This window comes from Hippocampus zosterae, chromosome 10 (assembly GCF_025434085.1).
Source record: "Hippocampus zosterae strain Florida chromosome 10, ASM2543408v3, whole genome shotgun sequence".
Classification (NCBI taxonomy): Eukaryota; Metazoa; Chordata; class Actinopteri; order Syngnathiformes; family Syngnathidae; genus Hippocampus; species Hippocampus zosterae.
The window spans coordinates 23,624,850-23,649,404 of record NC_067460.1 but is presented as its reverse complement, the minus strand read 5'-3'; the positions used below and the strand labels follow the sequence as shown (position 1 = coordinate 23,649,404).

Here is a 24,555-nt window from a genome sequence, read left to right as displayed (position 1 = left end):
TATATGCTTGATTGAGCTCGCGTTTTTTTTTTTTTTTTTTTAGATAAAGAGAGGGATTGTCTCACTTCACTTGAACAACACAGTCAATCGAGGGCATCATCACATCCCGTGACTTCCTACGAGACCTCCCTTGACTCCTCCGGCCGACTCGGAGGAAGCCAACAAAAACAAAAGGTCTGGCTTTGATTCACCGAGCAAGACCATCTCATTCATAAGACGGAGGAGGAAGGCGAAGAGGAGGAAGGAGGTCACGGCGAGGCCGCGCCACCAAACGACACTTCCGACGTCCCGGAGATGTTGTTTTCATGGCCGCACAGGAAGAGGGAAAGAATAACAAAGTGCCGTTTTTGGTGGTTCTCTCATCGCCGCAGGGAGGCTGCCAGGGAAGGAAGCCCCTCTGCCGAGCATCTCCTCTCTGGAATTGACATCACCGTGTAGCACGGGTCGACTTCACTCTGGAGGTGCCCGGCCTACTTTCCAGACCGATACTAGTACCAGTATACTCACGATACTGATTTTGGAGGAAAGATGACATTTTCTCTTCTTTGTGGAACAAATAAAGTTTTTCCTATCTTATCTCATCTCATCTCATCTCATCTCATCTCATCTCATCTCATCTCATCTCATCGTATCGTATCGTATCGTATCGTATCGTATCGTATCTCATCTCATCTCATCTCATCTCATCTCATCTCATCTCATCTCATCTCATCTCATCTCATCTCATCCCATCCCATCCCATCCCATCCCATCCCATCCCATCCCATCCCATCCCATCTCATCTCATCTCATCTCATCTCATCTCATCTCATCTCATCTCATCTCATCTCATCTCATCTTATCTTATCTTATCTTATTTTTGCATATATTTTTGCATATTATTTTTGCATCTCATCTCATCCCATCCCATCCCATCCCATCCCATCCCATCCCATCCCAACTCATCTCATCTCATCTCATCTCATCTCATCTCATCTCATCTCATTTCATCTCATCTCATCTCATCTTATCTTATCTTATTTTTGCATATATTTTTGCATATTATTTTTGCATTATTTTTGCATCTCATCTCATCCCATCCCATCCCATCTCATCTCATCTCATTTCATCTCATCTCATCTTATCTTATCTTATCTTATTTTTGCATCATTTTTCCCAAAGTGTTTTGCACTACTCCCAATTTATTTATACCTATGATTGGGACCAAAAATGCCTTTCAACTGCATCAAGCGCCCCCAGGAACCTTCTTAGGACCACTTAATATTAGAACCACGATCTAAATTTAGTGCCGGGCAAATTTGTTTACCCTTAAAAAGTATAAAAGTGATTTTCAAAGGTTTCTGGAACTTTGGTGGCAGGGGTCTGCTGTGCTAAAGACATCTAATTGGATGACTACTTGTTCATTGAGCGAAAACTATTAACAGTTTCCTCTTCTTGGCACGGGTTGTCACACGGCGGTTCCCAGCCATCCGCTCTGACGAAAAAAAAAACAACCAAATTTTTGCCCCATTTTCCCAAAGTGTTTGGCACTGTTTTCAATCAGCTCGAAATAGCGACAAGCCGCAAGCCCCGTGGCGCACCCGAGGCACCGAATTTGAAACCCGATCGGGCCTCCAGAACATCTGCACCATACGTGAGATGCGCCGGCTCCCGACGACGCTCGGAGGGGCGCGGCCGTGCGCCCGCAGCCGCAGCCAACCGCTCCCAGATGTTTGAAGATAGGGCCCCGTCGTCTGGCGGCATGAGCATTGATCCCGTGCGCCGAGGGCCCGCCAGGCTCGGCGAGGGCCTGACGGAAGCTCGGCGAGCCTCGCGGAGGAACTTGCGGCGGGCCAAACGTGGCTTCCGTTGCAGAAGAAAAGAAAAAAAAAAAGAAAGAAGGGGAACGTCGTGGAAACGTCGTGGAGGCTCTTGGAAGCCGCCTCGCCATCTCCGAGCCAGACCGAGCCTGGCCCGCTTACATTGTAATAGAAGCACTAAACATATCAGTTTGATATACAAGGGTAACCTTGTGACTTGCATCCACGCACCCAAAATAAAGGCTTGCGCACCATATGTGCACGAGAAGTAGATTCCGAATGCCGTCGCGTCCTGTGTGCCGCATGCGTATCTGTGCAGTCATTTTTTTTCTTTCACTGGATGCTCTTTGAACACCCGCCGTGATGTCGGAGAGGCATGATACTGTATTTTGAGAAGAGGAGGTCCATCATGTTAAAAATAAACACGGCACTTATGCTGCGGAAAGCGGCTGCGTGGAGCTCCCACTCCTATTCCACTTCCTGTGAAAGAGCGTCGAGAGCAGATAAGCCATGATGCCCATGCAGCCATGTCCTGAAGTTCAACGTGGAAAATTTCACAAAGGATCCACGACCGATAGAGACCCAGTCCGTAGAATGGGTATCAAACGTCTTCACAGCCCCACGGATAGAAGACCGACCAAAACAAAATATTTCTCCAAAAATTCCACCATGAATGTGACGTGAAGTACGAGTGAAATCATGTGGTTGCAAAAGTGTTCACACCCTCTATTCACTGGGTTGTGGCTGTGTTCCGAATCAACCAGGCGCATTCAAATTTAAGTTAAAAGGGAGTCAGCTCACAGTTCCAACCAATTAAAGTGACTCAGATTGCCCCCCAAATAAATTTCAGATGTTCTAGTAGCTTTTCTTGGCATGTTTTTTTTTTCCTCTGCCAGGAGCCTGCATTTTGTTAATAATTTCCTGCGCTGTGACAAAGGACCCAGTTTCATCTGAATAAAAGCCCCAAAACACGATGGCCCCACCATCATGGTTCGTTTGAATTTATGGCCAGAAAAGTTCCACCTGAGTTTCATTGAGCCATCACACATTCTACCAGTGCTTGGAAGAGTTTGTTGCCGTTCAAAAGCATCTGTTTTGTAATTTTTAGAGGGTTTTTTTTGCTTTATTCCATCCACTATATTTATTCATGCATCCTCTTTTTTTGTTTTTACCTTAAAATTAATTTCAGACCTGAAACATCTACTTGTGTAGCTCAATATTTCTACTTGACATTGCTTCCCACCAGTTTAAAAAATGTGAGTCTCGTGATAAAACAGAGTGGAAAACCTGTAAGTTTCTCCACATCAGAGAATGTGGGAGTTCTGTTCGCAAATGTTATTGTCTTTGACATCATAAACAAGATTGTGATTAATAACGTTGTAATCTTCTGCAAATATTTGCACATTTCAGCCTTGATGTGCGTTCGAGGCAACTCCCTATTTGTTGTCATGCGTCAGGTTTCCCTTGTTTTGAGGCTCAGGCCGCTCTTTGCCAACTGAGTCTATATTTGAATGCATTTGGTTTAACCGTAATGAAATGTGTAGTATGAATATGTTTGCTCTCGCTTGGCTTTCCCCCCTAAACAGGCCTTAAAAATAGTTTCAGTTGGTTTGCGCGCCGCGGCAGATGTTTTTTTTTTTAACAGCATGCACAGCTGCAGGCTGCAGGTCGCTCACTAGAATCGAGAGAGACAACCCAAAGCGAACACCACATGCAAAGCCTTAGTGTGTAAATAGCCTTTACTTTGAAAATACTGATGAAAATCTGACTTCCTTTTTTTTGTTGTTGTTTTCTGTGCAGTTCGATAATATTCAAGTCTTCACACAGTATTGATTATATAAAATAAATGTTATGAGTGTGACTGGATTAAATTAGAAGTATGAAGGATGTTTTCCTGTGTGGTCTGGAAAACTGCTGGATGTCAGTTAAATATGAGGGTGAGATTGACTGTGACATGACAATCCCAATTTTGATGCAGTGAGCAAAAGTGACGCTTAGTGGTTGCAGGGATGAATGGCAACTTGGAAAGCAATTTGCATTTTTAATTAAGCTGTTTTATTGCAATATTCATTTAAGAAAGAACATTTGAGATTCTTTGATTATAAGTTAAAATAAGAAATGATTTTTTTTTTAAATTTCACGTTTAATTATATTTTCTTACTAATTTCTAGTCTTAACCTTTTTTTCAATGGTTCTTGAGTTTACTTAAAATTACAATGATTTTTTTACTTCTATCTAGCTTTGTAAAATGTTGTAAAATTTGTAAAATGTTTTTAAGCGGATCCTTTACTGTTTTCAAAACAAAAAGGTGACGATTTGTCGGCCACCGTGAGGAACAGTTCTGCAATCAGTTCATGTTTCTTACCGGGCAACAATTCCGTCGGACGGCTCGTCTCTGTTTACGCCACAACGTGGATGAATGGTCTCCTCTGATGGCACTTGAATAAGAGTTTATTTTGTATTAATTAGGTAGTGTCGACATTTAAAAATGGGTAAGAAGCGTCCGAATAAGGACGTGGCGGAGCCCAACACGGTGGCCAAGAAAGCGAAGATGACAGAGTTTAACGGGACTCTTTTTAAAAACATGCTGAAGGATCCCACCATGGCTATGAAGGGTAAGTTATTTACTTAAAAAAAATCAATGTATTATTAATCATAAAAATCTCAAGTAATTTATGTTTATCTTTGGTCGCTTCCAGGACTTCAGACCTTCATATCAACTGCCAAGAAGCTTCCGTCATCCGAATTGTATGATGTGGTTGAAGGTTACATTAAAATCTCCATGGAGTGTGCAGAAATATTCAAATTGCTGGAAGGAGAGAAACAAAATGAAAGAGAGGTGACTTGGGCTTAATATCGTACTTCACCGTGTCCTAAATTAGCGTTTAATAACTGGATCTTCGCTGTGCAGATGGTGCTGATCTTCGAGAGTCTGGAGATGATTCTGCTAAGAACTGCCAGTGACCTGTCCCACTTCAATATGGTGGGCAACGCCATTGTGAAAAAGACCATTTCCAGTCACATGAAGCGGATTCAAGGCTGCTTTCATTCAGAAAATCACAGGTCTGTCGCTTCAACGCAAACTGCATCAATTCGGATGTTGCTTGGCTTGAAAGGTGAACCGTGACGCGTACATTAAAACAATTTGCTGGTGTTTTCATAAATGATTTGTCAGAATATATTCGGGATTAGTGTGGCCTGAAAACGTACCATAATCACTAGGGAACGTAGTGGAAAGTAGCATTAGCTTTTGGGGGCCTGCGTCCGAATCTTCACCCAGCCTATCCTCCCAGGTCATGGGCGGTAAAACTCGGGGTGGCGTCAGTAATTATGTAAAGTGCCTCCCAGTTGGGCAAAATGACAAACCACTTGCTCACAGACATGTTTCCGGAAACAGCAGCTGTTATGATGATTTGTTCTCCACAGATTAGTTCGTCAGTGCCTGAGCTTCCTGTCGGCTTCCATATCTCAAGGTCCCGAAGCTGCCAGAGAGATTCAGAGTCACATTTACTTCAATAAGAACCTCGCCGGGCTGGCCAGGAGAAAAGATAAGAAGGTGAGATACGCTCTCCTCCAAAAGTATTAGAACAGTGTGATCAGTTCCTTTATTTTGCCATAGACTGAAAACATTTTTGTTTTCAGTCTGATATCGGTCTATGATCGATCGAATGATATCGGAATATGATCGAATGAAAATCATAGATTTTCAGTCTATGATATCAGGTTTGATATCGAGAGATAAGCGGTTCAGCGTTTATTACCAGGTGGTGCTTAACATGGATGTCTTTCAATACACTTTGCCTCCATTAACATGTATATATTGGATTGACTTGAGCAGGTTTCACATATTCTTTACGTTTTCCTGTATGGAAAAAGTTTTGATGTTCTTGTTCTACTGCAACAACAAAATTAATCGGCCTCACAGGAGCGCACTTCTTTCCTTTTTTTTTCTCCAGGGAGGACCCGACATCCGCATGGCCTTCATCCAGTTTGCCCTCTCCTTTTTGGTTTCGGGGGACAGCGCGACAATTGGACAGATTCTCGAGGTCAAAGGTCAGCCCGCAGTGCTAATCGGCAAGCAACATTTTTTTTTAGGCCTGCTTTGAACAATGTGTCAATTTTGTCGCGACAGAGCTTCTGCCCGAGATTCTCAGCACGGGGCTGAAGGACGACAGGCTGTCCATAGTCAATCTGATCTTATCCACGCTGAAGACCAGAGTAAGTAAATCTTTTCAGTACGTCCGGTAGAGATGAGAAGTCAAGCCGAGCGTCTACCACCAGGCTAGAATTTGACAAAAAAAAAAAAAAAACAAGACCCGCAGACAATCAAAACAATCCTTGTATTTTCACCCGTGAAAGCAGCACTTCATCACCAAGCCGCCGAATTACACTTGTCAATTTGTGTGTGGATCTGTGCATGTGGCGCAAGGCAGCTAATATTTGACCTTCTCTAGATTGTATCATCCTTGATGATATTTTCTGCGTTTTGTCTCATCGCAGGTTGTGTTAAACAAGGCCATCAGCAAAACGCAAAAGGTGCGTTTTTTCACAGCTGCCGTGTTGGCCCACATCGCGTCGCTGTATAAATGGGACGGGATCGTGGACGTCACCGTGGATGAGGAGAACGTAAGTTTTTGTCTTATTTGAATAAAAGCTTCGCTGGTGTTGGACTGAATTCTCTTTGTCATTGCCTGCGGAAACTTTGCAATTTGGAATATTTGCGAAATCGCACGCACTCCCCAACCCCCCCATCTCAAATTCCCAAGGAAATTTACCACAACAATTCCAGCCACTTTCAAGTGCTTTTCTAAACGCTCTTTCTACGTTAAAAGATGGACGATGACTCGGAGAACGCTGGCCTATCAGTGGTGCGGGAAATGGCTCACAATTTCCTCCTAGAATTGTGTTGCTCCCGAAAGTACGGCATCAGCTTCCACGACTCCAGCTTCGGCACGGCCGGCAGGCAAGTACGACGGGTTTATACTCAACCCAGAGTGCAGAACGCATCGCTGGTAACAACTTTGGCTTTGTTGGGCAGAGCCGGCAATATCGTGCTGCTTCAGTTCCTGGTGGGCCTGAAGCAGGCAACTGAGGACGAGCTGCAGGCCGAGCTGCTGGTCCGCACGCTCAACGCCAGTCCGGACATCCTGACGCGATACTTCAAGGAGACGCAGTACTCGTACTCGCCCCGCCTCACAAGTGCCTGGCAGGACAATGTCAGGCTTCTGAAGAAGGTGAAAAGCAGTGGAAATAGAAATGGAAAAACAGTGACATGAATGTGCTGTGGCTAAACTAAAAAGAGCGGCCCGGTCGGTAGTCCAGTGGTTAGCACGTGGGCTTCACAGTGCAGAGGTACCGGGTTCGATTCCAGCTCCGGCCTCCCTGTGTGGAGTTTGCATGTTCTCCCCCCGGGCCTGCGTGGGTTTTCTCCGGGTGCTCCGGTTTCCTCCCACATTCCAAAAACATGCGTGGCAGGCTGATTGAACACTCTAAATTGTCCCTAGGTGTGAGTGTGAGTGCGAATGGTTGTTCGTTTCTGTGTGCCCTGCGATTGGCTGGCAACCGATTCAGGGTGTCCCCCGCCTACTGCCAGAAGACAGCTGGGATAGGCTCCAGCACCCCCTGCGACCCTAGTGAGGATCAAGCGGTACGGAAGATGAATGAATGAATGAATGAATGAATGAATAAACTAAAAAGACTGGTTAGCATGGATGGATCATATCTTCAATATCATTGTTGGTCCTTCCACGTCAGATCTACGAGGCGCAGCCGGACGTCAGCGTTCTATTCCAAAGCGGCGAGCTGGTTCCTCTCCCTCGTCTGCTTTCCATGATCGCGGTGATCTCGCTGCCTCCCGTCTGCAACAAGGCCTTCTTCACGCAGGGCCTCAACGTAAGCGTCCCGTCAAACGCCCGCTGCTGTAACTACACGTTTGAAAACCAGACAGTTGGGGAAGATGAATATTGCAAGTTTGAAAGTTAAATATAACGGAATATTTTCAATAGGGGAAGAAAAACCAACTGATTTGTCCCCTGAGTGCCATGCGTCTCGATCAGGGTTGTCAAACGCATTTCACATTGTGGGCCGCATACGGACTCGGTAGTTGTCAAGTGGGCTGAGCCATTACCGCTATACCATATTGTGGTATGAATCACCAAAATATCATCTATTTCCTTTGTTTTGGTCTCGAGAAGCATTGATTGGCGCTTTTATATCATTTGCTGCGTTGGCTCAATCTCCGTGACAGACTGAGACTGCTGTTTTCTTCCCCGATCAAAACAATGTTGTCTTCTGCTTTGATCAAAACAGTGTGCCCCCTAGCGGATAATCCACGAATTGCATTTTATTTAAAATATTAATTCTGTGTCATTTTTTTCACTTTGAAATGATCCCGCGGGCCGGATCGAACCTCCTTGCGGGCCGGTTCCGACCCGCGTGCCGTATGTTTGACACCCCTGGTCTAGATATGACGGCATTTGAGACGGTTTCTTTGTCCATTGCTAAGAATTCCACTGCACGCTGAATACCAACAGAGTCCCAAACTGAGAATCCCTGAACTCCACCAAGAATTCTCTTGTCTCCTTTTTCGATAGTTTGCCAACACGGCGGTGCAACTCACCACCTTCGCCATGATGAGCTTCATCTTGGAGAATGTCAACAAGAACATCGAGTTCCTCGCGGACCATCGCTCAGACGTGTACTCGCCGGACGCGATGGCCGACCTGGTGCAACAGTACAGAGAGATGCTCTGCAAGGTGAACGCGATAAAATGTCATTTTTAATAACCGACGAATTGAGATGCTTCTTTTCTAACGTCGTCTTGCTTTTGCTAGATTTTGCCCGATCTGATGAGCGTCGTTTCAAAGTGGCAGTCACTCACCAAGAAGGACAAAGGGGAAGGAATTCAGACCAACATGGGAGGGAGCGCACAACGACCGGATCAAGAGGAGCAAGCCAGCTTATTAGGTACATGTGAAAAGTATGAATGATTGGTTCTTTGTTGCTCTGAATATCCAGATGTGAAAAGGGCGAAGCCAGTCGCTGACCAGCGGCCCGCAGCCTTTTGAAGGCCAGCGCACCAAAGTAGGAGATCCAAAACAAGAGCTGGCGGATGACTTTCAGTTATCTTGGATTGTGTGTTTCGTGAAAACGAAGATTAAAATAAAGTCGGGCGTCCCTGTTCTAATGGAATCCTCACAGCTGAGTGGACAAAATGTGTTGCAGTTCCTGACACCCCCGAGATCATCCTGCTCAAAGCGCTCATCCTGCAGGTGGTCGGTCTGTACCAAAAAGTTGTGCCGTACTTGGTCACTCAGTGCAAGTTTGACTTCAGCAAGCTGCTCAAAGGTAATGCGCTTAACTTCTGGACGATCGGAACTCCAGTGAAACCCCGCCTTTTTTTTCCTTTTTCCTGAAGGGATCGTGTCAGAGGGAGGCGTGAACGTGGGGATCGCCCCCATCTTGCAGCATCTGATACTACAGCTGGCCTTAGACCTTCCTACCAGCAAATTCTCGTGGTTCCGTCTTCAGGTAAGAAGAATGTGGAAAAAGGAGACATATTAGGCATACATTTTTATTCACATGTCAGAAAAGCTCCTGGCTTTCCCAAGTCAAGTCACAAAATCAGAAATCTCGGGAAGGGGCCGCGGGTGGGGGAAATCCCTCTTCCAGGATGATCAGGCTGCAGTGGATGCCGAGTCGGCAACATTTGACACAATATTGCAACATCCAATGTTAGTTTCAATGATATAAAAGTCCATTTAACAAGATGAAAATGAAAAAAATCTTCATAGCAACGCCTGCGAGTGATCAGCTCTTGTCCCGCCCGCTCAGTCGGTGGCAAGAATGCGTCTGTGGCTTATGTTCATCAAAATACCCAGAGACTCAAGAATTGAAATTCGTTTTGAAGGGGCGGGCCTCTCACACTGACTCCACCCCTCTCTCTCTCTACAAAAAAAAAAAAAATCAACAGATGTACGTCACAGCCGTATTGCCTGCAAAAGCTGAAAACGGAGTTCAGGAAAATCGTACCCCGAATGCAAACGTTTTTGCCACCCTCATCGTGGCTCCTCGCGAATTCTCGTCTTGCCGTCATTTGGTTGTGCCTTTCTCTTTCCACAGGAAGCGTCGGCTGACAACGAGAAGTCTGTGCTCTATCTGCTCCTCAAGATGTTTGTTGGCAGTCGCAACGCCCAACTCAAGACCTCCACTCGCATGCTTGTTGTTAAAGTGAGGCACCCGTTGTACTGTATATCTGCGGGAAAAGTGCTCTAATGGGGGTTCTGCACGTACCCTCCATTTTTTTTTTTACGGTGACGCAAACGGCGGTCACTGAGTCATGCTTTCACAATTCAAGCTCAAGTCGCATATGAAAGAAAGCTACAAGCGCTCGGTGGTCGGGGGGAACACATTAGCTAGCTGACGGATTTTCAAAGTGGACAACCATGTGTGTGTACTCGTGCTACCGTAGTGAGTGTGATGGAAAATTTGAGATGATTTTTCTTTCTGGCTGTAACCAACACATATGGGGGGCGGGCGGGGATCTTTATTCAGGTGTTGAAGGATAGCGGTGTGTTTGAGCACACCTGGGCTGAACTGGAGCTCTGGCTGGACCAGCTGGACCGAGTAGAGCGCAGCCAACAAGAGGCAGTCATCCAGTTCTTGGACAGAGTGAGCAAGCACGTCCATGTTAGCTCAGAGAATGATCGCGGTGTCAATAAATGATCAATTTCCTCTTTCTAGGTGTTCATCAAGCTTGTGTGCCATTCACACACGTACACAGATCAAATCGCCAGCCTGGTGCAGGAGGCGGCATACCAGCAGTCCAACCTGAGCAGTCAGGAGGGAGACGCCGCCAGTGTGTGTGTGTCCCACATCGACGGTGAGCCTCTTAAAATGTCTCGTGATTGGGCATTTGCGCACATGTTAGCAAAAAAGTTATGTTAAATGTTTTGTTAAGCGCTTTGTTACAGCTGCCGCTGTTGTGAAAGCGCTATATAAATCAGCATGTATGTATGTATAAAGTGGACTATCTGCATTTGGCGACAAGCGAAAAGCTAGGCTAGCTGTTAGCTTGTGTCGTGACTAATAGTACACTGCGCTCACAAACGCTTTTTATTGCGGGGAATGACTCGGGGAAACACATTACAGAGAGTGGCCGTTCACCTGCGATGAATGAAAATTTGCCGTAGCGAGCGACCGTCGCTAAATACGGTATAAAAAATAAGATAAGATAAGATATCCTTTATTCGTCCCACACTGGGGAAATTTACAGCCTCCAGCAGCAAGAATGTATGTAGAAAGAAGAAAGAAGAAAGAGAAAAAAAACAACAAACATCTTTCAATTAAATGCAATATGAACACAAAATGGATGAATCTCAGTACAATTTACAATAAGAATGACTCATTGAGATTAGATTCACAAATATACAAAAACAATGAAATGATCAATTCAGTTCAAAAATATTAGCAGGGAGAAAAAAAATAATAAATGAACTATGTTTTCAAGTCCATCACAACTTTAAAAAACTTAAAATATATATATATATAGAGAGAGAGAGAGAGCTAGCTAGCTAGCTAGCTAGCTAGCTAGCTAGCTAAAATCCCACTGCCAGAGGCTTTACACTCATATTTATTCATTCATTTTTAAAGATGTAAACACATCTCTGAATTTTCAGGGAATCTCCTCGACAACAATCCGACAATTGGGGCTTTCCTGACTTTGGGAAGCGAAACATTTCAAATTAGTTTTGTTTGGATTGTCTAAGCGCATCCCCCCGTCTCTCTGCTGCCAGATGTCCTGGACATGCTGGACATCATCATGGAGGGCAACGAAGGCGACGCCGACGAGTTCGGGCCACCTCTCAGTGAGGACGTTGTTGTTCAGACGTTCCCTTTCAGCGTGGCCGTCCCTGCCGCTCTGGAGGCCCGCAACCAACTTTCTCCGGACAAAGGTGACGAGCACTTCCTTTCTGAAATTATTGTGAAGATATCCAACTCGTCTCCACTGTTCAACATGCTCAACCGGTCCTTTTATTGTTTCCTGAGACAAGACCACATTGATTTCTTCTGTTTTTTTTTTCCTCTACCTTCAAAATTTGCCAGAATTATTTTCCCATGTGAAAGCAAGATTTCAAATGATAGTGTGTGCATGTGTGTGTGTGTGTTCACTTCCCATAGGGCCTGTTTTTGAGTACCTGTCAACCGTGCTCTGTCACATCCTGCACAGCCAGCGGGAGCCGCTTCCGCTGTGCTTGGGTCTGCTGCAGTATGACAAAGAGCTGGTGTCCTCCGAGCCGCCCGTTACTGCACACATCTCCATCGTGCAGCTTCACCGATATTACTCCAAGTGGCTGCCGCAGCCGTGTCATGTGGAGCTGGTCAGTTTCAGTTGTGGGCCTGAAGTTAAATATGCCATTTGGATTGATTTATTTTTTGGGGAGAAAAAAAAGTTTTTGCATGATGTCGTTTCTCCTGCCCTTTTGGTTCACTGGTGTCCATCTTGGACAGAAATGATAGTTAGTTTGCCAGGTGATAGACCTATTATGTCATAAAGTCCCTAATGAAGTGGCCGCTACATTTTTTTTTCCTTCTTCTTCTTCTTCTTACAGTTTAAATCATCAGTATGTCAGCCATACAAAACACCGTCATCCTTCACTGCTCTATTGAAAGCGACATATCTGGATGGGCTAAGTTCCGTGCTGAAGGACACCTTCAGGACAAATGTGGAGGTTGCCATCGCTTCCATGTCGGCTGCTGACCATCTACTCTCTATCAAGCAGATTCTGCTCTACATCAAATCAGCAGTGGACAACTTTGGCACGGTAAGAGAGCTAAAAAAAACCCCAAAAAGATAGTTCTGATGCTCATTCGTTTATTTATTTTGGTTCGCTTCTGCACAGTTTACACCAAACACCGGCTTGGCCATTTTGAAGAGCTTAATGCAATTGCTCCAAGATCTGGTGGACAAGCTCCAAAGCTGGCGGGTGCCCTCGCGGCCTCAGCCCACAGAACAAAACAGCCGAGATGGATCAGAGTTCTTCCTGGACGTCAACCAGTCCTCCACTGTTGAGGCCGACAAAGAGCGGGTGAGGAACAAAAACGCGTTGACACACTTTGAGTTATGATTTCAAATTTTGGAGGATGTACATCAGGGGTGTCCAAACTTTTTGCCAAGGGGGCCAGATTTTATGTGGTAAAATGTCGGGGGGCCGACCTTGGCTGACATTCTTTACATTGAACAACAATATTGTTCAACAAATTTTAGTAAGCCAGTCTGTTTCACATTTCCATTTTTATTTTAATTTCACCAATCTTAAGAATTTCTTTTGGTTCATTTGAAACAGGAATTTGAAATATGACATATCAGTCAATATAAACACGGAGTGATGTCTCGTTAACTCGTGAGTGATGCCCTCTAGTGTCTAAATGCTATTACTCATTTAGTGAATGCTATTACTCATTTAGCCACTAGAGGGAAGCAGTACTCTATGAAACATCACTCACCAGTCTACGAGACCTCAGTCAATGCAACACGTGTTCCATTGCGCCCAACCTGCGGGCCAGACGGCACTGATTTTATGACAGGGGCCGAGGGCCGGATGAAATTCGACCGCGGGCCGGATTTGGCCCGCGGGCCGGACTTTGGACATGCCTGATGTACATCGTTGAGCATAACTGGTGGAGAATCTGCCACCCAGAAGCCTCCATTGACTGTCATTCATGGTTTCCGTTTATGTTTTTAGATGCTTCTCTCAGCCCTGAGCTCCATTTTCAAGCATCCTTGCGTGGAGCAGTGGTATCTGTCTCTGGAACTGGCCACCCTGCCCCAGCACTCTCTGAACTCGGTCCGACTGAAGCGCGTGTGCGCTCAGCTGAGCGATGACATCACCACCCTGTTGCAGATGGCTGCGCCCACCCTGCGTGAGCTGGGTCGCACGGAGCTTATCGCACCCTACGCCGATGCTATCCGGAAAGCCGTACGCAGGGAGCTGCTGGCGACCGTTTCGCAGACTCCCAAGAGTCAGTCCAGACCTTTCCAGGCCCTCCTCTCCTTGCACGCCTACATGGACCCCTCCAAAGTCAGAGACGTGGTGTCCGCGTTACTGCTCCTGCCGCAGGAGAGGCTCGTTACCGCGCAAGGCGAGTTGAGCGTCTACGGCCAGGCCGCGTTGCAGATTGTCAGCGGGGATCAGAACCGGGACGACGGCCCCTTGCTGTCGCAGGCTCACCTGGGCGGGCTGGGCACGCTTCTGCTGTCCTGCTTCAGCCCGGCACTGGAGGCCTTCCTGCTCCAGATGCTGTCTGTCGAGCCCGGAAGTGCCCGGCTCATCCACACCGACGTGCTGCAGCGCTGCCTCCGCCGTCCCCTCCGTGGCTCTCTGGCCATCGCCGACTTGCTGGTGAGCAACTCCCCAACGCAACGCCTCTGCTTTGAGACATGGTGCCTGCAGCCGGATAACCTCCAGAACATGACCGACATGATGGGTGACTTCCTCCCGCTGATCAAAGCGTACTTGCTAGCGGCGGCCAGGGAGGATCCGGCCACGCCCAAAGACGGTACGTTTTGAAATTGCCAGCAAAATGTACGTTCTGGGCGGCCAGGTAGTCCAGTGGTTAGCACGTCGGCTTCACAGTGCAGAGGTACCGGGTTCGATTCCAGCTCCGGCCTCCCTGTGTGGAGTTTGCATGTTCTCCCCGGGCCTGCGTGGGTTTTCTCCGGGTGCTCCGGTTTCCTCCCACATTCCAAAAACATGCGTGGCAGGCTGATTGAACACTCTAAATTGTCCCTAGGTGTGAGTGTGAGCTTGGATGGTTGTTCGTCTCTGTGTGCCCTGCGATTGGCTGGCAACCGATTCAGGGTGTCCCCCGCCCACTGCCCGAAGACAGCAGGGATAGGCTCCAGCACCCCCCGCGACCCTAGTGAGGATCAAGCGGCTTGAAAGATGAATGAATGAATGTTTTACTTGATAAATCACCTTCTACTTGATCTTATTTAATTCTGTATCTTGCTATATTTTTGCAGTCCAAAAAACGGTTTTAAAAGCCCTGAAAAAGAATCTCCTGTCCAAGTTGATCCAGTCAGCTCTGGGACATGTGACCCAAGCTGCTACCGTGGTTGAAGTACTGGCGGCTCTGATCAAGCTCTCTGCAGACATCGCTGACATCAGGGACTTGATGGATATCTTGCCGGATGCCCTGCAGAAGGAGGACAGTTTTGAAAGGTCACTTTCAGCACGCCATTTACAAGTCTTGGGCTCAGAACATGTCCGATTCTCTAGCTTCCCCCCCCCCCCCCCCCCCCGTCTCCCCTGTCAGGTGGCAGCTGGTCGACGTCATCACGGAGAAGCTGCGTGACTGTCCAGAAGAAGAAGTAACGTGGAGGAAGCGGGTCACCGCATCGGCCCTCAAGTGTCTGATCTCTTCTTACGGACGCGGCAAAGATCAGGCCGCAACCACCCTCACCCACGAGCGGAGCGTCTTGGAAAAACTGCAGACACTCGTGGTACTTTAACGGGGCACTCGCGAGAAAAATCATTGCAAAAAAAAAAAAAAATCACCAAATGGAATCGTTTCGTGTTGGTTTTGACGTGTGTCATCTCTGCGCAGACATCGACTGACGAAATCGCCGCGGCCGATTGGAACGCCTTTGTGAAGAATGGACTGAAGTGAGTGAGTCTTTATTTCAGGGGTGTCCAAACTTTTTGCCAAGGGGGCCAGATTTTATGTGGTAAAATGTCGGGGGGCCGACCTTGGCTGACATTCTTTACATTGAACAACAATATTGTTCAACAAATTTTAGTAAGGCAGTCTGTTTCACATTTCCATTTTTATTTTAATTTCAACAATCTTAAGAATTTCTTTTGGTTCATTTGAAACAGGAATTTGAAATATGACATATCAGTCAATATAAACACGGAGTGATGTCTTGTTAACTCGTGAGTGATGCCCTCTAGTGTCTAAATGCTATTACTCATTTAGTGAATGCTATTACTCATTTAGCCACTAGAGGGAAGCAGTACTCTATGAAACATCACTCACCGGTCTACGAGACCTCAGTCAATGCAACACGTGTTCCATTGCGCCCAACCTGCGGGCCAGGCGGCACTGATTTTATGACGGGGGCCGCGGGCCGGATGAAATTCGACCGCGGGCCGGATTTGGCCCGCGGGCCGGACTTTGGACATGCCTGCTTTATTTATTCGTTCATTTCTTTACAAGGGAACATCATTGCGGGTGTGATCTTCTCCAGGTGCCGCTACAAAGATGAGCATTTCCTCAACACTCTGAGGAGCCTTTTGGAAGCGATTTACCAGCCCAGCGACGTCCCAACCGGTCTAATCCCGCTCGCCACCATCCACATGATGACCAGCAGCCACTCCTTGTTCCTGCCCACCATGTTGGACTCTGGCTCGAACAGGAGCCACGCCAAAGGTGCGGAAATTACTCCAGAATAACAGACAACTTGAATTCTGGCTTTTCAATGAATAGTTGGACTTGTTTTTTTTTTTTTTTTTTTTTTTCCTTCTTCAGAAGCTTTGGTGTCACTCCTCCTCTGCTTGGTGAGGAAATGTCCAACAGTGTGCAACACGAATCATTTCTTGGTACTTTTGGGAGCATACGGAGCCACACTCAGCGATACAGGTAATGAATCCAGATCTGTACAATCTAATTTTATTAACTTTTTAAACATTTTTTTTGCTTTTATGTTCGTTTATTTTTTTGTCTGTGTAACTGCGTTTTCCTTTGCCATTTTCACATCTTTGAGTTGAGTCATCCAAAAGCTTTTACAAACTGTAATACAACAACAATGAATTGTGTTGATGGTTTTCCGGTTTTTTTTTCATCGCATTTTGTTTTTCGAAACAGATCAGACAATACTGCTGCTCCTTCAGGAATACGAAAAAAATAACGTCAGTCTTCTCAAATTTCAGTGAGTACCATTTTTATTTCTTCTTTCTGTCACTAATTGGTCACGAATGACCAACCCGGTCACGCTTTGGGAATTCCCTCCAACAGGTCCATTATTTGGGGGCCAGCAGCTTTGGAGCACCACAAAACCAGGAAGAGTTTGGGATCGTCTCTGTGGAAGCAGACCCACTCGGATGACCTCTTGGCCTTGCTGAACGCTGACAAGATGCTCCGAACCATCACGCACTATCCGCAGCGGCGCGCGATTATCCCTCAGGTTTGCTTGGGAAAATTTTGCATCGGCACAATTTTTATCTGACAAAAAAATTTTTAAAACATAAATCCATGTATTTCAGTACTTTTGGAAGTATTCTTTCGTTACCTTAAAAAAGTTTTTTTTTTTTTCTCGATTTCTGGAACATTTACAGACAGATAAAGTGCAGCTGTTCAACGTCAAAGCTGTGAACGATCTCAGCGGTTTGTACGACCCTTGCTTCCTCCTCCCTCTCTTCAGCGCCATCCTCCGACCAGGTGAGTAAAGGCCACTTTGGCTCTTATGGCCCCCCGTCGTCTTTCCCCTTCACCCTTGCGTCTCCTGCGGCAGAGTCCGTGGTGGACTGCCTCAAGTTCGCCTCCAGCCACGCCCTCGGCCTGACCTTGGCGGCTCTGAGCAGCTACGACACCAAGGTGCGAGCGGCGGCGTACCACGTGCTGAGCTGCTTCTACCAGCACCTGGAGGCCGCCAGCTTCAGAGAGAGGCGCCAGGTACAAAACAAAAAAAATTTTGATGTACTGTAAGTCATCTCCAAAAAAATAAAATCAAATCATTGGTTACGTTCTCCTGGCCAACAGCTGCTTTACCTGCTGGACATGGTGAAGAACGGCGTTCGCCAGCAGAATCAGAGGCTTCCCTTTGTCTTGACCACGTACCTCAGCAAAGTGGCTCAGCTGATGCTCAAACCTGGTAAAAAAAATCCAATCAAATCCTTTTTGGATGGCGTTTTTTTTCTCACAGGCAACTTGTTGAGTTAACACTCGATGGATTGGCAGGCAGTCAAGTTCCCTTGCTCGTTGGGAACGGATGATACAGTCTGTTGGTGTAACTCAGGGGTGTCCAAGCTACGGGGCCGGGAGCCATTTGCGGCCCGCCATCCATTTTTCAGTGGCCTGCGACATGACCAAAAAAAAAAGACTTAAGAAATGACACTTTTCTCTATATTTGAAGATACAAATAAAGCATTTATAATTAAAACAAGAAGCACACAATTTCTGTATAAAACACTGTAGTGAATAAAGATCGTTCAATTTGAGGGGCAGAAATAAGTTTCGTCCACTCTGTGCTCTATGGCCGATTGATAAGATAAGATAAGATATCCTTTATTCGTCCCACAATGGGGAAATTTACAGCCTCCAGCAGCAAGAATGTATGTAGAAAGAAGAAAGGAGAAAGAGGAAAAAAAACAACAACAAACATCTTTCAATTAAATACAATATGAACACAAACGGATAAAAAATTATTATTATTATTATTATGATTGTTATTTTTTATTCAAAAATGTTTTTTCAATTTTTATTCAAGACGTCACATTAGTGATCCTCAAGTACCTGAAAAGTTGACACCGTACTCCATTTTTTCTTCTTCTCTTTTTTTGGTTCTGAATGTGGAGATGGGATTTGGCTGCAGAGCCGGATCTATTCTATGAGATCGAGGGCCTTTGGCCACCCCAAAAACTAGCAAAAATCCTCAACTTTTTGCCTTAACGCCTTTAACAGCACGCTGTTGAACAATACAAACAATATGGAATCTTTTTTTTTGTTTTTTTTCTTGACTGGCTATAGCCTGTTTCAAGAAGTTGACGCAGTTTAAAGCGGCCCTTTCATCCTTCCATTTTTCCGTATGCGACCGTCAACCGAACACGTTTGGACACCCCTCGTGTATCTAATGTTACCCTCTGTGTCATCTCTTTCCCTCAGAGGACTACATGTATGTGGTTCTGAATCGATTCCTGCTGTCCCATCAGAGTTTGGACATGAGGAGGGTGCCCGAATTCTTTAAGCTCTTCTACAGCTTTGACCTGGAGGTAACCAACTTAAAAACACAAACAAACCCTCGCTGTTGAATGTCTCCACCGTTCAACCTTGATGTGTGTGTGTTTTTTTTTTCCCCGTGGGTCATGGGAAGGTGGACTGACTGTTTGTTTGTTTGTGCAATAGCACAAGACCGAGCGGGAGTGGATCCTGAGCGTGCTGGAGGAAGGCATCAGTGACGGCCACTGCTACGACATATGCAACCAGCAAGGCATCTTCCACAGTCTCCTTGGCTTTGGCAGCGGCCCCTTGTGTGACGAACATGCTCAGGTAGTTGACGGAAGGCTGGAGTTGGCATATATATATTCAACAATCACGGCTGCTGCCCTTTCGGTTGCCAGAATTACGACTTGGGCAACCGAAAGGGCACACGATCCACCGCCTTGGACCATCCAATGAAATGTCGAGGTGAAAAACGGAGCGACTTGTTCCATCAGGCGCAGATCGTGCGGGTGATATGTCAGGCGGCACGTGTGACCAGAGCAGCGTACGACCTGAGCAAAAGCTGCGGCCTTCTAACGTGGATCATACAGGTGGTTGAAAAAAGGTGAGCCTTGCCCCCCCCCCCACCCCCCCCCAAACGCATTTTTCCTTGATAAAATCTGGCAGATGGTAGCACACTTCCAGGTTACGGAATTCCAACCAATTAAATACTGAACTCAAACTCAGACAAATGGATGTTTTTTTTTTCCTTCCATTTTCTAATTTTAGACCTAAGCATGAAATTGAAGCCTGAAACATTCATTCATTCATTCATTCATCTTCAGTACCGCTTGATCCTCACTAGGGTCGCGGGGGGTGCTGGAGCCCATCCCAGCCGTCTCCGGGCAGTAGGCGGGGGCCACCCTGAATCGGTTGCCAGCCAATCGCAGGGCACACAGAGACGAACAACCATCCACGCTCACATTCACACCTAGGGACAATTTAGAGTGTTCAATCAGCCTGCCATGCATATTTTTGGAATGTGGGAGGAAACCGGAGCACCCGGAGAAAACCCGCGCAGGCCCGGGGAGAACATGCAAACTCCACACAGGGAGGCCGGAGCTGGAATCGAACCCGGTACCTCTGCACTGTGAAGCCGACGTGCTAACCACTGGACTACCGGGCCGCCCTGAAGCCTGAAACATTTCTTCCATTTTTGCGTCGGCTTAAAATCACGGCTGTAAATATTAATGGAAAAACAAATAGCCAAACGGAAAGGAAAATGGCAAATGACGCACTGATTGATTGATCATTGTCCCCCCCCCAGGAACCTTGAGCAACATTTGCTCGCCTCCATCATAGAACTGCTCCACGTGTTGTGGTCGACAAATCTCGGGAAGAAGGAGACCGCCACGGAGGAACGAGGGACAGCAAAGTGTCTCCCGCTGCCGCTCATCAACGAATTCCTCTGCGTGGCTTTAGCCATCACCCGCCGATTGCGGTAATAAACACCCCCGCCCACGTGGGGAAGCGCCTCTCGTTCGAGGACGCCTGATGTTTGTCTTCCGTCAGGTTGGGCGTCAAGGCCGCCCAGCTGGCCGTGCTGCTGCAGACCCTCTCGTCCGTACTCCGGCATCGGACGAGCGCCGGCGAGCGAGCCGAGCGAATGACGCTGCGCGCTCAGCCCGTGGCCGAGGCCGAGGCCCTCGCGCTGATGCTGTGCTGGGGCACTCTGTCTGGAAACGCGGCGCTCCTGGACCACGTGCGGAACTTGTGTGAAAAGCACAAAGTCAAGGAACTGACCGGTGAGTGGACGTTTGTCGGTGTACCTCATGAGTAATGAGGCAAATGGTAATAAAAACGGGAAAAGAGACGCAAGGGGGGAAAAAAAGGAGGGTTCTTCTTTCTTCTTTCTACATACATTCTTGCTGCTGGAGGCTGTAAATTTCCCCAGTGTGGGACGAATAAAGGATATCTTATCTTATCTTATCTTATCTTAAAGAATCTGCACTTTCACATGTAAATTGTGGGCTAGCTATCAGATCTGACATTTAATGTGCCCCTTTTAAGCAGCCCGCTTGTTTTTTTTTCCCCCACTCACACTTGATAAGCATTTCACAGAGGCAAGTATTTGTGTACAAGCAATTACACATTCCATTTAAAAATGCAGCCATAACGAGCCCTACTGACAAAGCGCTACCTAAAAATACGGCCTTTTTTTTTTTTATTTCGTGTTCTCAAGCTACTGCGCCGCCTCCTCAGGGAAATTACATGCAGGAAAAGAAATTGTAAACATATTTTAGTTCCCTTTCCTAAGCCATTCACATTTGAGTCCTTTTTTTGGGCTCTGTTTGCCCCGCCCCCTTTTTTTCCTGCGCAACAATGGGATTACATCGTGATTCCCTCGCCCGGTGTTCATTTGCATTGTGATGAATATTTATTGGGAATGTGGTCCAACAGACAAAAAGATAATGACGGTGTTTTGAAACACTTTTGATACTCAATTTGAATGAATATCAAGTTTTATAAAGGATCGTCGGAGATAGGCACTCAGAAATAACGACAAGACACTTCTGGCTACCCAACAATAGGCACTTTATTGGTCCCACACAGAAATGATAACACAGTTCAAACAAGTTGTATGAAGCTAAAAATGATATACTCTTACCGTATGCCAGTAGGATGGCGAGCCAACATCCTCAGCAGAGTGAGCTTCGATACTCGCTGGGCGTCCGTACGCTACCCGCAGCAGACTCTACCGAATGATCTCCGTCCTCCTCCTTTTATTCTATAATGTGTGCTAGGGAGGGGGTGAGCGGCCATTCTCACCCCCCCCCCCCCCCCCAGCCACATTACTTTTGTTGTGTCTTATGAGAACATCCTGTTTTGTACTTTTTCCACATACTATCAGCAGATGTACTTCTGCTTTTAATCATGAGTTTGCGGCAATAACAGGATGTGTCTCAAGAGTTTCAGTAAAAAACATGTTATTCAAGCATTTATGCAATAAACAAACTTTAAACACAATCATCATTAATACAACGATATATATTCATTCATTCATCTTCCTAACCGCTTGATCCTCACTAGGGTCACGGGGGGTGCTGGAGCCTATCCCAGCTGTCTCCGGGCAGTAGGCGGGGGACACCCTGAATCGGTTGCCAGCCAATCGCAGGGTACACAGAGACGAACAACCATTCGCACTCGCACTCACACCTAGGGACAATTTAGAGCGTCCAATCATCCTGGCCCGCATGTTTTTGGAATGTGGGAGGAAACCGGAGCACCCGGAGAAAACCCACACAGGCCCGGGGAGAACATGCAAGCTCCACACAGGGAGGCCGGAGCTGGAATCGAACCCGGTACCTCTGCACTGTAAAGCCGACGTGCTAACCACTGGACTACCGGGCCGCCCGACGATATATATTGATTAATGAAAACATCACTACACTATTTATTATACCAGATGGAAAACTATTTGAGTGTTTATTATAATTTGTCCTCCCTCATGGCATTTATACAGGAGGGTCCGTGACGGTCAAGACCCGGGCTAAAGGCTCCCCAGCCCGCACAGGAATGGAGAAGCCGTCAGAGGACGCCGAGACAGAAAAGCGCCAGCAGAGTCTCCTAGCGCAGTGCACAGAGTCTCTCGGCAGCATCTTTATGCACTGGCGACCGGCTTTTGACCTCGATGAACCACAAGGCAGCCAGTGTCCCAGTCAGCTTGCTGTGGACACGTCCCACCTGCTCGCCAAGTGGTCCCTCAGGTGGCTAGTGGAGGGCTCGTACGACGAAGAGCGCTCGAGGAGCTTCTTGCGCTGGCTGCAAGAGAGCGTGATGGCGCACGAGGAGATTGTGGATGCGCTGCTGCGGGATCCCGGCCCCAAGGCAGACCTGCTTCGCCTCTACCATCGCGTCTGCCAGATGCCCACGGGGGAAACCTTCCGCTTGTTCACCCGTGTCATGACGCGCTTGCTGGAGAGGCGAGCGGCATTTCCGGAGATGCATCGGGCGGTCGTCGCTGCTTGCCGGCCAAAAGACACTCGGGATGAAGCGAAATGCGGTAAGGCTTTTAAAACGTTAGCCTCGCTTGTTGCATCCAGTTGTCACCCAGGGTGTGTTCCAAAATTGGATACATCTTCCGAGCCGCTTGATCCTCACTAGGGTCGCGGGGGGTGCTGGAGCCTATCCCAGCCGTCTTCGGGCAGTAGGCGGGGGACACCCTGAATCGGTTGCCAGCCAATCGCAGGGCACACAGAAACGAACAACCATTCGCACTCACACCTAGGGACAATTTAGAGCGTCCAATCAGCCTGCCACGCATGTTTTTGGAATGTGGGAGGAAACCGGAGCACCCGGAGAAAACCCACGCAGGCCCGGGGAGAACATGCAAACTCCACACAGGGAGGCAGGAGCTGGAATCGAACCCGGTACCTCTGCACTGTGAAGCCGACGTGCTAACCACTGGACTACCGGGCCGCAAAATTGGATATTTAATTAAAATTAAACTTTTAGTCGGGTTCGTCACCATCATCAAATTTAATACACGATGCATGTTTTCTTTGTTTTTTTTCTTTCTCTCCCACCTCCCTAGAAGCGGGCCTGTCTCTGCTGTCGTTGTATGTGCACGAGGCGTGGGGCGCAGCCGACACGCCACAACTCTTCCTGTCTCATGTCGCCATGGTGATCGCAGCCGGGCGTGAATCGGCCGTCGCAACCATCTGTCGGGACTTTGCCGGCGTGAAAACGTGAGCGCTACATCGTATCGTGTGCGTTCCCGTTGGGTACCGTCAGGGTTCAAAGGTGACTTTTTCAGGACCAAACAAGTTCAATTTGTACACTTGAAAAAAGGCCATTTATTGGCGTCCGTCTTCCGGGAATGTTGTAGTGACATTTAACAGTGTTGACTTTGATCTTCTAATTAACTGTTAACTTGTATCACACATTCTGCTATCTGTTAGTGTTGTTTTGCAAGTTCGTTGCTATGCAAGGTAGGTTGCACAGCAACCCTTTTTAACCCTTCCGGAGGAAAAAAAAATGGTATGAGAGAGGCCGCAACCACACTGCTTGGGGAGTCGCTCCATTGCTGATCTGTAAATGGGTGTTTCTCCATCATTTGGAGCTGAAATAAATCGCATTGTTGTAGAAAGAAAGACTTTGGTTGTCTTGGTTTCCCTGGACAAGACACGCTCACACTGAATTGGATGATGCGTTTCTCCTTTGACTTCGGCATCTGCGTCTCCTGCAACGAAACGAGACCGACGTGTCGCCTGGGTTTTTATGTACCAGAAGGAGAGCAGCACAATGTCAACAGGCGTGGAACCATGAAATCATAATTGCACAAACATTCTTTGCCTGACATTAAATTATGTTATTGCTGTAGTGTGTTATTTTTCTTATTAAAAATGTTTTAAGTATTGTTTAGGTAGCTGATATGGAAGAATGTCATTCCCATTCATTTCAATGAGGAAAGCTGATTTGAGATATTTGTGTTTTGAATTGAGTTTTTGTTTCTGCAAACATGTTCTCTAAAAAAAAAAATTGAATACTCAGGTGCTCACCGTTTTGATGAAAAACTGACATTTGAACTCACCACGGCACTGACGCGAGATTCAAGGAGATGAAGAGGATACCCACAAAGGCAGTCAGACAGATCCAAAATGCAATAACGATGGAGTCTGAAAGAGGGGCTGGATTTGGTTACGTGAGAAGAAGAGATAAGCAATGCGACTCACATTTGTTGTATTTCAACTTGCTCTGGTCCACAATGACTGGATCCACGTAGCCGTAATAATATTCCCATCCAGTGGAAGCCAATCTGGTGGAGTTGCCCATT

The 24,555-nt window shown here is 46.8% G+C and overlaps 1 protein-coding gene across 2 annotated transcripts; it reads left to right on the top strand.

The window, feature by feature from the left end:
* Positions 1-4,175: 4,175 nt before the first annotated feature.
* urb1 (URB1 ribosome biogenesis homolog) lies at positions 4,176-24,224 on the top strand. 2 transcript variants are annotated; one of them, XR_007964406.1, is made up of 39 exons: positions 4,176-4,414; positions 4,499-4,638; positions 4,711-4,862; positions 5,226-5,355; positions 5,756-5,852; positions 5,932-6,017; positions 6,300-6,425; positions 6,632-7,033; positions 7,554-7,691; positions 8,393-8,554; positions 8,633-8,765; positions 9,024-9,146; positions 9,217-9,329; positions 9,921-10,028; positions 10,353-10,469; positions 10,542-10,680; positions 11,594-11,752; positions 11,979-12,178; positions 12,410-12,622; positions 12,701-12,886; positions 13,544-14,357; positions 14,824-15,022; positions 15,117-15,303; positions 15,408-15,466; positions 16,051-16,232; positions 16,332-16,442; positions 16,668-16,731; positions 16,818-16,986; positions 17,138-17,240; positions 17,314-17,474; positions 17,562-17,673; positions 18,684-18,790; positions 18,924-19,067; positions 19,235-19,344; positions 20,047-20,220; positions 20,292-20,524; positions 22,243-22,782; positions 23,314-23,646; positions 23,695-24,224. XR_007964406.1 is itself a non-coding variant. In XM_052078336.1 (38 exons), exons 1-38 carry the CDS (start codon positions 4,288-4,290, stop codon positions 23,469-23,471), a joined length of 6,678 nt encoding a protein of 2,225 aa, XP_051934296.1. In that variant the 5' UTR covers positions 4,176-4,287; the 3' UTR covers positions 23,472-24,224. The 2 variants fall into 2 exon arrangements, 1 of the variants encoding a protein (XP_051934296.1); XM_052078336.1 differs by having other exon boundaries at positions 23,314-24,224.
* Positions 24,225-24,555: the final 331 nt, after the last annotated feature.